Raw genomic sequence first — 17001 nt, 5'->3', positions numbered from 1 at the left:
AGTTTTTATGTGCATTTCTCTAATTAGTGATGTTGAGCATCTTTTCATGCTCCTCCTTGGCCATCTGTATGTCTTCCTTGGTGAAATGTCTTTTTAGGTCTTCCACCAATTATTTAACTGGATTGTTTTTTTGATATTGAGCTCTATGAGCTGTTTGTATACTTTGGAAATTAATCCTTTGTTGTTTAATTTGCAAATATTTTCTCCCATTCTGAGGGTTGGCTTTTCGTCTTGATTATCGTTTCCTTTGCTGTGCAAAAGCTTTTAAGTTTAATTAACTCCCATTTGTTTGTTTTGGTTTTTATTTCTGTTAATTCTAGGAGGTGGGTCAAAAAAGATCTTGCTGTGGTTTATATCAAAGAGTGTTTTTGCTATGTTTTCCTCTAAGAGTTTTATAGTGTCTGGTCTAACATTTAGGTCTTTAATTCATTTGGAGTTTATTTTTGTGTATGGTGTTAGGGAGTGTTCTAATTTCATTCTTTTCCATGTAGCTGTCCAGTTTTCGCAGCACCACTTATTGAAGAGGCTCTCCTTTCTCCATTGTATTTCTTGCCTCTGTTGTCGTAAATTAAGTGACCATATGTGCTTGGGTTTATTTCTGGGCATTGTATCCTGTATCATTGATCTGTACTGGCTTTTGTGCCAGTACCATACTGTCTTGATTACTGTAGCTTTCTTGCCTCCTTTGTTATAGATTAGGTGACCATAGATTTGTGAGTTTATTTCTGGGCATTCTATCCTGTTCCACTGATCTCTATTTCTGTTTCTGTGCCTTTACCATACTATTTTGATTACTGTTACTTTGTAGTTAGTCTCAAGTCAGGGAGCCTGATTTCTCCAGCTCCATTTTTCTTTCTCAGGATTGCTTTGATTACTTGGAGTCTTCTGTGTCTTTAATAATTTTTTGTTCTAGTTCTCTGAAAAACGTCATTGTAATTTGATAGGGATTGCGTAGAATCTGTAGATTGCCTTGGGTAGTATGGTCATTTTCACAATATTGAGTCTTCCAACCCAGGCACATGGTATCTCTCCATCCGTTTGTATCATCTTTACTTTCTTTCATCAGTGTCTTATAGTTTTCTGCATACAGGTCTTTTGTCTCCCTAGGTAGGTTTATTCCTAGGTATTTTATTCTTTTTGTTCCAATGGTAAATGGGAGTGTTTCCTTAATTTCTTTTCCAGATTTTTTATCATTAGTGTATAGGAATGCAAGATATTTCTGTGCATTAATTTGGTACCCTGCTACTTTACCAAATTCATTGATTATAGTTTTCTGGTGGCATCTTTAGGATTCTCTATGTATAGTATCATGTCATCTGCAAACAGTGACAGTTTTACTTCTTCTTTTCCAGTTTGTATTCCTTTTATTTCTTTTTCTTCTCTGATTGCTGGGTCTAGGACTTCCAAAAGTGTTTTGAATGAAAGTGGTGACAGTGGACATCCTTGTCTTGTTCCTGATCTTAGAGGGAACGCTTTCAGGTTTTCATCATTGAGAATGATGTTAGCTGTGGGTGTGTCATATATGGCCTCTATTATGTTGAGGTAGGTTCCCTCTATTCCCACTTGCTGAAGAGCTTTTATCATAAATCGGTGTTGAATTTTCTCAGAAGCTTTTTGTGTATCTATTGAGATGATCACATGGTTTTCATTCAGTTTATTACTGTGGTGTATGTAGCACACTGATTGATTTGAAGATATTGAAGAATTCTTGCATCCCTGGGATAAATCCCACTTGATCATAATGTACGATCCTTTTAATATATCGTTGGATTCAGTTTGCTAGTACTTTGAGTATTTTTGTGTCTCCGTTCATTGGTGATACTGGCCTGTAATTTTCTTTTTTGTGTGTGGTGTCTTTGTCTAGTTTCAGTATCAGGGTAGTGTTGGCCTCATAGAATGAGCTTGGGAGTGTTCTTTTCTCCGTAATCTTTTGGAAGGGTTTCAGGAGGGTAGGTGTTAACTCTTCTCTAAATGTTTGATAGCATTTGCCTGTGAAGCCATCTGGTCCTGGACTTTTGCTTGTTGGAATTTTTTTAATCACTGTTTCAATTTCAGTACTTGTTGTTCCACATTTTTTTTTTTTTTTTTTTTTTGCGGTATGCGGGCCTCTCACTGTTGTGGCCTCTCCCCTTGCGGAGCACAGGCTCTGGACGTGCAGGCTCAGTGGCCATGGTTCACGGGCCTAGCCGCTCTGTGGCACGTGGGATCTTCCCAGACTGGGGCACGAACCCGTGTCCCCTGCATCGGCAGGCGGATTCTCAACCCCTGTGCCACCAGGGAAGCCCTATAATTTCACTACTTGTGATTGGTCTGTTCATATTTTCTTTTTCTTCCTGGTTCAGTCTTGGAAGATTGTATCTTTGTAAGAGTTTGTCCATTTCTTCTAGCTTGTCCATTTTATTGGCATATAGTTGTTTGTAGTCAACTTATGGTCCTTTGTATTTCTGTGGTGTCTGTTGTAACTCTCCTTTTTCATTTCTAATTTTATTGATTTGAGTCCTCTCCCTTTTTTCTTGGTGGGTCTGGCTAAAGGTTTATTAATTTTGTTTATCTTTCCAAGAACCAGCTTTTAGTTTTATTGATCTTTGCTATTGTTTTGTCTGTCTGTTTCATTTATTTCTGCTCTGATCTTTATGATTTCTTTCCTTCTACTAACCTTGGGTTTTGTTTGTTGTTCTTTCTCTAGTTGTTTTAGGTGTAAGGTTAGGTTGTTTGAGATTTTTCTTGCTTCCTGAGGTACGATTGTAGTTCTATAAACTTTCCTCTTGGAACTGCTTTTGCTGCACCCCCAAAACTTTGGACCATTGTGTTTTCATTGTCATTTGTCTCGAGGTATTTTCTCATTTCTTCTTTGAGTTTTTCAATGATCCATTGGTTGTTTAGTACCATTGTTTAGCCTCCATGTGTTTGTTTTTTTTTTTACATTTTTTCCCCTGTAGTTTCTAATCCCATAGCGCTGTGGTCAGAAATGATGCTTGGTATGATTTCAATTTTCTGAAATTTACCAAGGCTTGATTTGTGACTCAAGATGTGATCTATCCTGGAGAATGCTCTGTGTGCCTTTGAGAAGAAACTATATCTGCTGTTTTTGGATGGAATGTCCTGTAAATATCAATGAAATCTGTCTGGCCTATTCTGTCATTTAAAGCTTTTGTTTCCTTATTAATTTTCTGTCTAGATGATCTGTCCATTGGCGTAAGTGAGGTGTTAAAGTTCCCCACTATTGTTGTGCTACTGTCGATTTCTTCTTTTATAGCTGTTAGCATTTTCCTTATGTATTGAGGTGCTCTTGTGTTGGGTGTATATATATTTGTAATCGTTATATCTTCTTGGATTGATCCCTTTACCATTATGTAATGTCCTTCTTTGTCTTGTAACAGTCTTTATTTTTATTTTAAAGTTTATTTTGTCTGATATGAGTATTGGTACTGCAGTTTTCTTTTGATTTCCATTTGTATGGAATACCTTTTTCCATCCTCTCACTTTTAGTCTGCATGTGTCCCTTGATCTGAAGTGTGTCTCTTGTAGACAGCGTATATATAGGTCCTGTTTTTGTTTCAGCCAGTCTGTGTCTTTTGGTTGGAGCATTTAATCCATTAACATTAAGGTAATTATTGATATGTACGTACTTGCTATTTTTTTAATTGTTTTGGATTTGTTTCTTAAGGTCATGTTTCTTCCCTTCCTCTTTTATTCTCTTGTGATTTAATGTCTACTTTTTTCTCTTTCTCTCTTTTGTCTTTTTTTGGGGGTGGGGGGGCATGCTGAGTGACATGCAGGATCTTAGTTCCCAGATCAGGGATTGAATTTGTGGCCCCTGCAATGGAAGTGCAGAGTCTTAACCACTGGTCCACCAGGGAAGTCCCTTGATGTCTTATCTTTAGTGATGTGTTTGGATTGCTTTTTTCTTTTTTGTGTGTGTAGCTATTCTAGATTTTTGGTTTGTGGTTCCCATGAGGTTTTGCTATAGTAGTCTGTGTATGTACAAGATTGTTTTAAATGGTTGATATCTTTATTTCAAATGCATTTCCAATATCCTGCATCTGTACTCTCCTCATGATTGCTGGTTTTGATATTCTGTTTGTGTGTGGAAGATTTCCTACCTTTACTTTATGTTTGCTTCTGCCAGTGAACTTCCCCATTCGTACTTTCTTGAGTCTAGTTGTGGTCTCTTCTTTTCCACCTAGAGATGTTCCTTTCAGATTTGTTGTAATGCTGGTTTGGTGGTACTAAATTCTCTTATCTTTTGCTTGTGTGTAAAGCCTTTTTATTTTTTGGCTGTGTTGGGTCTTCGTTGCCACGTGCTGGCTTTCTCTAGTTGCGGCAAGCAGGGGCTACTCTTGGATGCAGTGTGGGCTTCTCGTTGCAGTGGCTTCTCTTGTTGTGGAGCACAGGCTCTAGGCATGTGGGCTTCAGTAGTTGTGGCACACAGGCTTAGTTGCTCCGCGGCATGTGGGATCGAACCCCTGCATTGGCAGGCAGATTCTTAACAACTGTGCCACCAGGGAGGCCCCTGTAAAGCTTTTGATTTCTCCATCAAATCTAAATGAGAGCCTTGCTGCGTAGAGTATTCTTGGTTGTAGGTTTTTCCCTTTAATCACTTTAAATATATTGTGCCACTTCCTTCTGGCCTGCAGAGTTTATACTGAAAAATCACCTGATAATCTTATGGGGTTTCCCTTGTATGTTATTTGTTGCTTTTCCCTTGGTGTTTTTAATATTTTTTTCTTTGTCTTTAATTTTTATCAGTTCGATTAATATGCATGTTGGTGCGTTCCTACTTGGGGTCATGTTTTATGGGACTCTGCGCTTCCTGGACTTCAGTGTTTCCTTTCTCATGTTAGGGAAGTTTTCGGCTATAATCTCTTCAGATATTATTATCTTGGGCCCTTTCTCTCTTCTTGCACCCTTAAAATGCAAAGGTTGGTATGTTTTAATGTTTCCCAGAGGTCTCGGAGACTGTCCTCATTTCATTCTTTTTTCTTTGTTCTGTGGCAGTGATTTCCAACATTGTCTTCTAGCTCACTTATTTTTCTCCCTCAGTCATTCTGCTGTTGATTCCTTCTAGTGTATTTTTCATTGCAGTTATTGTTCATCTTTATTTGTTCATTACATCCTCTAGCTCTTTGTTAAACATTTCTTGTAACTTCTCAATCTGTGCCTCCATTCTTTTCCCACGATTTTGTATCATCTTTACTATCATTACTCTAAATTCTTTTTCAGGTAGGTTGCCTATCTCCTCTTCATTTAGTTCTTGTGGGTTTTTATCTTGTTGTTTCGTCTGAAACATATTTCTCTGCCATCTCATTTTGTCTCACCTTCTTTGTGGACTCCTTTATGCAGGCTGGAGTATCATAGCTCCTCTTCTGGTGTCTGCCCTCTGGTGGGTGAGAGTGGTCCTCAGGCTTCTGGAGGTTTCCTGGTGGGAGGGACTGGTGCCTTCTTGCTGGTGGGTGGAGCTGGGTCTTATCCCTCTGGTGGCCAGTGCTGTGTCAAGGGGTGTGTTTATAGGTGGTTGTGAGCTCAGTATGACTTTAGGCACCCTGTCTGCTGACGGGTGGATCTGTGTTTCTCTCTTGCTGGTTGTTTGGCAATTGCTTGCTTTTAACTGCACCAGTTTTATGTCCTATTCCAAGGAAACTTCATTGGTACATATAAAATTATGTTTTTATTTTTATTTTTAGAAGGTTGGTTAATGAAGTCCTGGAAGGTATATGGCACTCCTGGGGCCACTCAGCAAGGTTGCAGGTAGAGAAAATGAGTGCACAGGCCTGGGGTTCTGCCTTTATCAGGGTTGAGGATAGGATGCCTAGGGTTTCACAGGTTCACTGTCTACTGCTTCTTCCTGGTGGTGGTGTGAGGGTTACATGATGTCATATTTTGAAGCCATCCTTGTAAACCTGAGACCAGCCTGTTCCCTGAGGGCTGTTAAGGGGATGTTGTTTGCAGGCTCAGGCAGAGGATGAGTCAAAAGTTCAGGGGCTCTAACCACGTGATAAAAGCTGGAGAGAATGATGATTCCACCCTGGGCTCATATGTCTCCTGGGGTGTGGCCTCTGGCTAAACTTGCTTTGAATGTTCCAAGTCTTTGGATTCTTATACTCCTTTTCACTTTATCAGACTATACTAAGACTGTATTAAGTATGTAAATTTTACCATATGGACTTTTAAAAAATTTATTCATTTATGTATTTTTGGCTGCATTGGGTCTTCGTTGCTGCACACGGGCTTTCTCTAGTTGTGGCGAGCGGGGGCTACTTTTCATTGCAGTGCGCAGGCTTCTCATCGCGGTGGCTTCTCTTGTTGCAGAGCATGGGCTCTAGTCGCATGGGCTCCAGTAATTGCGGCACACAGGCTCAGTAGTTGTGGCTCACAGGCTTTGTTGCTCCGTGACATGTGGGATCTTCCTGTACCAGGGCTCGAACCTGTGTCCCCTGCACTGGCAGGCGGATTCTTAACCACTGTGCCACCAGGGAAGTCCCACATGGACTTTTAAAGTTTACCTCTGGTTTAGTTTCATTCATATTTATTTTTGAATCTGATTCTAATCCAGGTAATTGAGGTGATCATATATGTGAGGTGTTTGTAAATTAAGGTGTTTGAGGGACAAAGTTGAGTTCATCTGTATCTTTTTAACTGCTTTTGAAATGTGCCTTGTGAATTACAAAACGTTTTTGTAATTGCCAAGTGGAGAAAGTTGCAGGAGTGGGGGGATGGGTGAAGAGGGAGTTGTGGCAAAAAAAATGCTTCAGTCACTAGCTTCAGCATTTTGCCTTTAATGAGAACAAGTTTAAGTCTATAAAAGGTACCCTTTTGGGAAAAGCAGCCCAGCTAAAATATTAGGCAAGAATTGCTTACTTGCAGTGGCCCTAGTTCCTGACTGGTTCTGTTCTTGTCTTGTTGCAGGTTAGCTCCATTCAGAACCAGATGCAGTCCAAGGGAGGCTACGGGGGTGGCATGGCTGCCAACGTGCAGATGCAGCTCGTGGACATGAAGGCAGGATAGCCCTGGACCCCTCCTCCAGTGAGTACCTCAGAGCACAGGCTGGAAGTTCAGATCATACATGGCCATTCACTAACAGCTGATGACATAAACAGCCTTAGTTCAATCTTGGGGTTAAAAAATAAATATCTTGTTCTTATTTTTTAAAAACTGTGAACTTCCTAGAAAAGGTAAAAATACTTTAGTTGGCCAAGTGATGACCTTAGGCAGTTACTGCATTTTGAATATTAGTTTCAGGTGGTTGTTTTCCTTATGAGAAACTTTAAATGCTTTAAGACATCTTGTTTGGGGGGAGGCTTTGAGATTCTAGTGACAAGATGTCTCTTATGTGTCCTTTAAACATGAGTGAAGTTACTGAGTATTAATACTGCATGAAATCCCGTGTGTAGTGATTTTATATTTAATACCATTACAGATAAATCTTTCATTATAAAGTTTTCAAATTAAAAAGACAACTATTAAGAGGCATGAACCCCTAAAGGGTAAAAATCATTTGGATTATGCTTTGGTTTTATAGGTCACTGTGAATTTCTATGTTTTGTTTCCACTGTTGTTTTTTTTTATTGTAATTACTTTTCTTTCCTTTTCAATTGCAAAAAAGTGTGATGGCGTCTTGTTCACCCTGTTGTGATTACTCCAGTGACACGTTACTATTCTGCTCTGAAGAAACTATTGTCAGAAGAATCCTGCATTTCCTTCAGCTGGCATGCATGCCTTTGGACTCACGGACAGAGTTCTTTGGATTGTGGCTTAATGATTGATTTTTATGAATATGGATCTGATTTTAGCATGATCTTTTTTGTGAATGCTAGCACTGTTTTGCATTTTTTCCCGCATTTTTAACAATTTCTCTTTCCACCTCCATCCCCTCTGCCTTATGATTTTATTGGTAAGCAAAGAACTGCTATTTTAATTTGTCACCATTTATGTATATTTTGGAAGGTATGAGATCCATAAGCACAATGATCACTTCTATTCATTTGAAACTTCAGCAGAGTAGTATCTGCATGCTTTATGAAGTTGCCTGTATGGGAGCCCATGGGATGCCAGAAATGAACATTTCCTTGCTGCCACGGGCTGATGATACTGCTGCTATGAGAGAAAGGTTAGCTGTGGCACCAAGTCACATCAGTTTCACAAAAAAAAAGCAATTTGTAGCTTATTTTAGAAGTATGACTTTTATTTAGAGTTATAATAAAAGCTTGCATTCATAAGGCATTCATTCTGTTGTAAATGTTCAATATATTTATTTGAGAGCAAGGGCCTGGGATTGTAAACAGGTATGGTGAGATGTATCTGTGTGTGTGTGTGTGGTAATACCCTCATTGGGTCTGACTCTGAGCATTGTGATCTTAGCAGCTGTTCATTTCTTTGTGTGCTCATTCTGTTTTCACATGTCTATGTTTAATATTATGGTATCCAGTTGCTTCCAGTAGCAGTTTGTTGAGGTTTGGCCTGTATTCCTAACTGTGGATTTCAGTCATTGGCTTCTCCATCTTCCACATATTTTGGGACAATGGAAGTTGCCAGGAGCAACAGTTGACCTGGCTGTGTTGTTGCCTGTGAAAACAACCTGCATGGTGACTTATATTAAGGTATTGGTGAGAAACCTTTGGCTCAGGTTCCAAAATACGTTTATTCTTCACAAATTGTATTTCTGTAAATGCTTCTCCTTCCCCGTAAGGGTGTAGTGCTAAGCCAATTAGTGGTTTTTTTCATGAAAATGTTTAAATTATGTCCAGTTCAGCCCTATGTAACAGTTGCATTTGGTAGGAGTAACAGTTCATGTAGGAAATGGTGCTTCATTGAAAACTGACTTAGAAAGCTATAAGGAATTAGGTAATTGTATAAAGGAAGAGATCATTTCTCTTCACCTTAGTCACAGGTTCTTGTGAAACAGGTAACTACTAAATATTGGGTTATATAGGCAAAACATGGAAGCATTTCTTCCCCCAGTTCTTTTGGATTTAATTTACCCAGTAGAGCAGGCACTAGAATACTCAGTCCTTATAGTTCTTCAATTTTGAGTCTTCATAGGTGTCAATCCCAGAGACTCTGTCAAGGAAAAACATATATGCTTAGATGCTTAGCAGTCAAAATAGGCATTTTGCAGTTTAATAAATAACTTCCGAACTTGAATTCATCTTATGTCATTAGTTGTGTTGCTACTGCATTCTGGATTTTGCCTGGTTACCACTGTCATTCTGTTCAGCCAGACAGAGCACTGCAGTGGGAAAGCTCTTTAAGGCCTTGTCAGTGCTGGATGCTATGTAGTCTACTTCTATTCTGACTTTGACTTTACAGATTTTATAACTCTTAGAACAATACAGGGAGGCATGGTCCCTTTTCCCCAATTCATGATTTGATTCTTTCTCCCAATCAATCACTCACTTTCCTGATTCTCCAAGGGCCAAATACTCTAGTGAGCACTGGAGCATGTCTCCATGGTAAGCCAAAGGCTGCACTCTTCAGCCTCTGTTTTGCAGCTGCCACTGACTTGACAGGCACAGGTAGCCACACTGTGTGCAAGAACACATGCCCAGAAAGGTGCCAGTAATTATAAGAAAATTACCAACAATTTTAAGATACTAACCTTGGACACAGAGTTTTTAGGGAGTTAGCAGGTCCCACCTGGATAAATGGGTTTGTTAATCTTGGGAGGTCATTTGCTCCGCATAACAATGTGTGAAAATTGAAGCTAACTAAATATGATTGATTGACTGTTAATACTTTGCTGAAATACATGCTAACAACTGTTAACTAATGACATGCATTCTGTAAAAAAGAGGTGCTTTCCCGTGATGTAGGCCTGAAGTGGTGCCAGTGAGCATAGGTTGGAAATGTGAACTGTGGTGACTGGATTCAGCATTTCCAATGCAGCATTATCAGTGGGCCTTTAAAGATACTTTGTGAGTATATATTAGCTTTCACTTTTGTTATTAAATTATAGCAGTTCTATTATAGAGAGCAAGTTTGCCTTGATTTGATTTTGTTTAAAATGACTTCTGCTCAGCACCCAGGAGATAAAATTGACATATTTTTATAATATAAGCATACTTTTTTTGTACATTGTGTTCATTCTTGAATAAAGTAAGTTCAGTGTTGGCTTGTAGATAAAAAGAAAGTAAGTATTTGATTTTGTTTTAATAAATGTTTTTCAATCCTGGTTTGGTTAATTCTTTTCTTTCAAGGAGATATTTAATAACTATCACCTTTTTAGCCTTTCTCAGAGTTATGGCAACTATGTGTTTTGAAATTTTCTAAACTTGTAATATCATCTTATATAATTTAAAATATCATCTTATATAATTTAATAGAATTAACCTAAAAACTCCTACTTCCAAACAAACATTTAAAAAAGTAGGAAGAAACTAAAAATACAAATATCCCCCATTTTTTTTTAACAAAGGTATCCAACCCCCTCAGTTTTCAATTTTCCATGCTGAAGCAATTTGTCCTCACACTGTATGTAGGCTTTAAATAAGTAAAAATAAAGTAAGAATTTATGTCCATCATCACAGAATGTATGGGCAGTTTGCTCCGTTCCCATCAGGGGCAGTTTTGTTCCCCAGGGAACATTTGAAAATGTCTGAAGATACTATTTTTGGTGTCAGAAACTAAGGAAGGGGGTGCTGTTTGACACCCCTGGGAGGCCACTAAATAGCCCCCACAAGAGAGAGCTGTCAGTCACAGTGCTACAGCTGGGAAACACTGATGTAGAACAAAGATCTATGTACTCACCAGATCTTGTTTGAGAATCCTTCTTTAATGCATTGGTCAGGTACTGAGAATAGGTCACAGTTAGGTTTGGCTGTATCATGAGAATTGCCACACAGTATTCTAAAATCAGTATTCTAAAATAGAAAAATAAATGAGCAAAGTATCAGGAAACAATATCTCAAAAAGTTACAGTAACCTTTGTCCTCAGCTCATGGCCAAGGGCTCTAAAGGGAAATTGGGTTAAGATGAAAGTATGTGAAGAAACTCATGTTGTATATTAATTAGGAGCTCTATTTTGAGTATATGTTTTTAAAGGATATGCATAAAATGCACAAAAAAGTAGGACAAATCTATAAAAAAACTGTCAGAGACATAGACTGGAATTTGCTAAAATTGTGAAAATGCAGAAGTCTACAAAATTCATATATACCCTGTGCTTTTAAAAGATACTTTTAGCAGACTAGTAAGAAATCAATTGAAATTTTTACCTTCAGCTTACTACTGTCTTCCGTCTAGACTGGTCCAATAAGAGAACTTAAACCATTAAATGACTCATGTTATTAATCTTTTAATATTTTAGCACCTAAACATTGAGTATTCAGGATGTTTCTGAGTTGAGGGTTTTGTTGTGGGGTTTTCTGTTGTTTTTTAAATGCTTTTAACAGATACAACCAACCTCTGGGCTCCTTTTGACCGTACCCTTACCTCTCAATTGCATCATCTTGATAGTGTTCTAGCTGATCTGCCTTTGATGTCCAAAAGATACTTCCCAAGTAAGAAGATCCAAATGTTTGATCTGGGACTTCACAATTACTGTAAGAGTGGTGATTTTGGTACCAAAGAAAGGATGATTTTAGTCTCACTGAAAGATAAAAGCAAGAGAGTAAAAACAGTGTCAATTCTAACCCCAAATTTTCTCCTCTAAATCCAAGCTCCAGAGTTGTTAACAACTAGAGCTTTTACTCCTCACTAAACCTCCTCAGTTCACCAGCTTTAGATAGGTGAATACACTGAACTCCTAGGCACTGGTTTTTACTTTTGTTTTTGCTCCTTTACAGCAGCAGCAAGTAAGATACTTCTTTCAAAATCTTCAGAGCTTGACCTAGTTAGTTACCTTTTTCTTTTTTATTTCTTTTTTTATTTTTGGCTGTGTTCGGTCATCATTGCTGGGCACGGGCTTTCTCTAGTTGCAGTGCACAGGCCTCTTATCACAGTGGCTTCTCTTATTGCAGAGCATGGGCTTTAGGTGCACAGGCTTCAGTAGTTGTAGCATGCAGTCTCAGTAGTTGTAGATCACGGGCCCTAGAGCACAGGCTCAGTAGTTGTGGTGCACAGGCTTAGCTGCTCTGCAGCATGTGGGATCTTCCTGGACCAGGGCTCAAACCTGTGTCCCCTGCATTGGCAGGTGGATTCTTAACCACTGAACCACTAAGGAAGCCCCTAGTTACCTTTTTCTTAATGTTCCTAATTGAAGCCGTGTAAACACATCCATCTTTGTGTGCCAGAAATCTCTGGCATTCCTATACACTAATGATGAAAAATCTGAAAGTGAAATCAAGAAAACACTCCCATTTACCATTGCAACAAAAAGAATAAAATATCTAGGAATAAACCTACCTAAGGAGACAAAAGACCTGCAGAAAATTGTAAGACACTGATGAAAGAAATTAAAGATGATACAAATAGATGGAGAGATACACCATGTTCTTGGCTAGGAAGAATCAACACTGTGAAAATGACTCTACTCCCCAAGGCAATCTACAGATTCAATGCAATCCCTACCAAACTACCACTGGCATTTTTTACAGAACTAGAACAAAAAATTTCACAATTTGTATGGAAATGCAAAAGACCCCAAAGAGCCAAAGCAATCTTGAGAACGAAAAACGGAGCTGGAGGAATCCGGCTCCCTGACTTCAGACAATAGTACAAAGCTACAGTAATCAAGACAGTATGGTACTGGCACAAAAACAGAAATATAGATCAATGGCACAGGATAGAAAGCCCAGAGATAAACCCACGCACATATGGTCATCTTATCTTTGATAAAGGAGGCAAGAATATACAGTGGAGAAAAGACAGCCTCTTCAATAAGTGGTGCTGGGAAAACTGGACAGGTATATGTAAAAGTATGAAATTAGAACACTCCCTAACACCACACACAAAAATAAACTCAAAATGGATGTAAGGCCAGACACTATCAAACTCTTAGAGGAAAACATAGGCAGAACACTGACATAAATCCTAGAGAAATGGAAATAAACAAGTGGGACCTAATGAAACTTAAAAGCTTTTTGTACAGCAAAGGAAACCATAAACAAGACAAAAAGACAACCCTCAGAATGGGAGAAAATATTTGCAAATGACAAAGGATTAATCTCCAAAATTTACAAGCAGCTCATGCAGCTCAATATCAAAATAACAAACAACCCAATCCAAAAATGGGCAGAAAACCTAAATAGACATTTCTCAAAGGAAGATATACAGATTGTCAACAAACACATGAAAGAATGCTCAACATCACTAATCATTAGAGAAATGCAAATCAAAACTACAGTGAGGTATATCACCTCACACCAGTGAGAATGGCCATCATCAAAAAATCTAGAAACAATAAATGCTGGAGAGGGTGTGGAGAAAAGGGAACACTCTTGCACTGCTGGTGGGAATGTAAATTGATACAGCCACTATAGAGAACAGTATGGAGGTTCCTTAAAAAACTAAAAATAGAACTACCATACAACCTAGCAATCCCACTACTGGGCATATACCCTGAGAAAACCATAATTCAAAGAGTCATGTACCAAAATGTTCATTGCAGCTCTATTTACAATAGCCAGGACATGGAAGCAACCTAAGTGTCCATCAACAGATGAATGGATAATGAAGATGTGGCACATATATACAATGGAATATTACTCAGCCATAAAAAGAAACGAAATTGAGTTATTTGGAGTGAGGTGGATGGACCTAGAGTCTGTCATACAGAGTGAAGTAAGTCAGAAAGAGAAAAACAAAATACCATATGCTAACACATATATATGGAATCTAAGAAAGAAAAAAAGGTCATGAAGAATCTAGGGGCAAGACGGGAATAAGACACAGACCTACTAGAGAATGGACTTGAGGATATGGGGAGGGGGAAGGGTAAGCTGTGACAAAGTGAGAGAGTGGCATGGACATATATACACTACCAAACGTAAAACAGAGCTGCAAAGTGAGAGAGTGGCATGGACATATATACACTACCAAATGTAAAATAGATAGCTGGTGGGAAGCAGCCGCATAGCACCGGGAGATCAGCTCTGTGCTTTGTGACCACCTAGAGGGGTGGGATAGGGAGGGTGGAAGGGAGACGCAAGAGGGAAGAGATATGGAAACATATGTATAACTGATTCACTTTGTTATAAAGCAGAAACTAACACACCATTGTAAAGCAATTATACTCCAATAAAGATGTTAAAAAAAAAAAATCTGTGTGCCTTTCAAATGTCTGAGCTGACTGAATCCTTTACCCTAGACCCTAGCTCTGTGCTTTGAGCTCCCCAGGGCCCGTCCACCTTTGATGAGGTGCATGGACCACTTTGTTGGCTGCAGCATGTTCAGGCAGTGTCAGGAAATATTGTTTTTAAAGAAAACCAAAAACAACACCCACAATATTTTACTTTTCAGAAATAGTGAATAAAAGCTTAGTCTGTTAGGGATGTTATGACAAAATACCTCAGATTTGGGTGGCTTATAAACAACAAAGTTACTTCTCACAGTTCTGGAGGCTTAAATTCTGAGATCAGGGTGCCAGCAACAGTCAGGTGAGGGCCCTCTGCCAGATGCAGACTTTTCATATCTTCACCTGGTGGGAGTGCTGGGGAGCTCTCTGGAGTCTCCTGTATCCAGCGCTAATCCCATTCTTTAGTTACACCCTTGTGACTGAAGCACTTCCCAAAGGCTGCACCTTGTAATACCGTCACCTTTGGGAGTTAGAATTTCAACATGAACTCCAGGGGGCACACTACCATTCAGAAGATAGCACAAAAGGTACAGGGAGTGAGTGGCTGTAGACATCCTAAATTTGAGGGGAAAAATGGGAATATAAACACAAGAGGATCAACAACTCATAGCAGGATACATCCAAAGAGGCCCACACCAAGATTTAATCAAACCATCAAAAGTCAAAGACAATCTTAAAAGCACCAAGAGGAAAGCAATACAAAAATCCTCAACAAAATAATAGCAACCAGAATTCAACAGCACATTAAAAGATTATACATGATGACAAAAGGATTACACATGATGACCAAGTGGGATTTATTCCAGGAATGCAAGAATGGCTCAATATAATAAAGTCAATCAATGTAATATACCACATTTGCAGAGTGACAGTGAATAAAAACCCATTTGATCATCTCAGTGTGACAAAACTCAATACCCTTTTGCAATAAAAACACTGAACAACCTAGGAGTAGAAGGAAATAAACAAAATGAAGACCATATATGAAAAGCCCACAGATGGTATTCATATTCAATGATGAACGACTGAAAGCTTTTCTTTTAAGATCAGGAACAAGACACAGATGTCTGCTTTCACCACTTTGACTGAACAAAATAACTGGAAGTCCTAGCCAGAGCAGTTAAACAAGAAAAATAATTAAAAGGCAGTTACCTTGCTTCACACACAACATGATCTCTGATATGTAGAAAGCCCTAAAAATTACAGCTCACACACACACCTGTTAGAACAAATAAATTAACAAAGTGGCAAGATACAAAATCAACACACAAAAATCAGTTGTTTTTGTACCCTAACAATGAACAATCAAGGAAATTAAGAAAATGATTCCATTTACAATAGAATCAAGAAGAATAAAACACTTAGGAATAAATTTAACCAAGGAGGCAAAAGACTTCTGTGCTGAAAACTACAGAACATTAGTGAAAGAAATTAGACACAAATAAAAGACATCCTCTGATTATGGATTGAAAGACTTAATACTGTTAAGATGTCAGCAGTATCCAAAATGATCTACAGATTTAATGCACTCTATCAAAATCCCAGTGGCATTTTTTTCCCAGAAATAGAAAAATCCATCCTAACATTCATATGGACTCTCAAGGGACCCTGAAGAGTCAAAATAATGTTGAAGAAACAAAAGTTGGAGGTACCACACTTGATTTTAAAACAATATAAATCTACAGTAATTAAAACAGTGTAGTACTGTCATAAAGAGACATGTAGACCACTAAAATAGGAAGCCCAGAAATAAACTTTCCTATGTCTGGTCAAATGACTTTCAACAAGGATGCTAAGACCACTCAATGGATTAAAGCCAATCTTTTCAACAAACAGTGCTGGGAAAATTGGATATCCACATACAAAAGAATAAAGATGAACCATGTCATAGTATATTTAGGCTACTACAACAAAATACCACAGACTGGGTATCTTATAAACAACAGAAATTTATTTCTTATAATTCTGGAGGCTGGGAAGTCAAAGATCAAGGTGCCAGCATGGTTGCCTTCTGGTGAGGGCCCTACTTCCTAGCTCATAGCCAGTGCCACCTTGCTGTGTCCTCACATGGTGCAAGAGGCAAGGGATATCTCTGGAGCCTCTTTTATAAGAGCACCAATTCCATTCAGGGCAGAGCCTCCATGACCTAAGCACTTTCCAAAGGCCAGCCTACTAACACCATCACATAGGGCATTAGGATTTCAACATATCAATTTTGGGGGGACACAGGCATTCAGACTAGCAGACCATTACCTTAAATGATATACAAAAATTGGATCAAAGACATAAACATAAGACCTAAAACTATGAAACAGGAAAAGCTTCATGACAGTGCATATGGCAATCATTTTTTTTGCATAAGACACCAAAAGCAGAGGCAACTGCTTTTGGTGTCTTATGTAAACAGAAAAAGTAAAAAAGTAAAAAAAGTAAAAAAGTAAAAAAAGTAAAAAAGTAAAAAAGTAAAAAAAAGTAAACAGAAAAACTGGACTCCTTCAAAATTAAAAACTTGTGTGCATCAAAAAATACAATCAACAGAATAAAAAGGAAACCTATAGAATGGGAGAACATTATTTATGTATCCTATATCTGATAAAAGGTTATATCCAGCATATACAAAGAACTCCTACCACTCAATTACAGAGAACAAACAGCTCAGTTAAAAAGTGGGCAAAGGACTTGAATAGACATTTCTCCAAAGAAGATAGACAAATGGCCAATCAGCACATAAAAAGATGCTTAACGTCACTAATCATGAGGGAAATGCAAAT

The 17001-nt window shown here is 38.4% G+C and overlaps 1 protein-coding gene across 7 annotated transcripts in view; it reads left to right on the top strand.

Moving 5' to 3' along the window:
* The window catches only part of CDC42SE2 (CDC42 small effector 2), a 114323-nt gene extending 104155 nt beyond the window's left edge, over nucleotides 1-10168 (top strand). For all 7 annotated transcript variants that reach the window (XM_060008908.1, XM_060008907.1, XM_060008911.1 and 4 more), the window contains 2 exons: nucleotides 6907-7023; nucleotides 7604-10168. In XM_060008908.1, the coding sequence (XP_059864891.1) occupies nucleotides 6907-7005 (99 nt within the window). In that variant the 3' untranslated portion in view covers nucleotides 7006-7023; nucleotides 7604-10168. The remainder of the gene's footprint in view (nucleotides 1-6906; nucleotides 7024-7603) is intronic.
* The last annotated feature ends 6833 nt before the right edge of the window (nucleotides 10169-17001 follow it).

Source organism: Delphinus delphis, chromosome 3 (genome assembly GCF_949987515.2).
Source record: "Delphinus delphis chromosome 3, mDelDel1.2, whole genome shotgun sequence".
Lineage (NCBI taxonomy): Eukaryota > Metazoa > Chordata > Mammalia > Artiodactyla > Delphinidae > Delphinus > Delphinus delphis.
The sequence above is the reverse complement of the archived record's forward strand: the minus strand, read 5'-3'. Positions and strand labels throughout refer to the sequence as shown.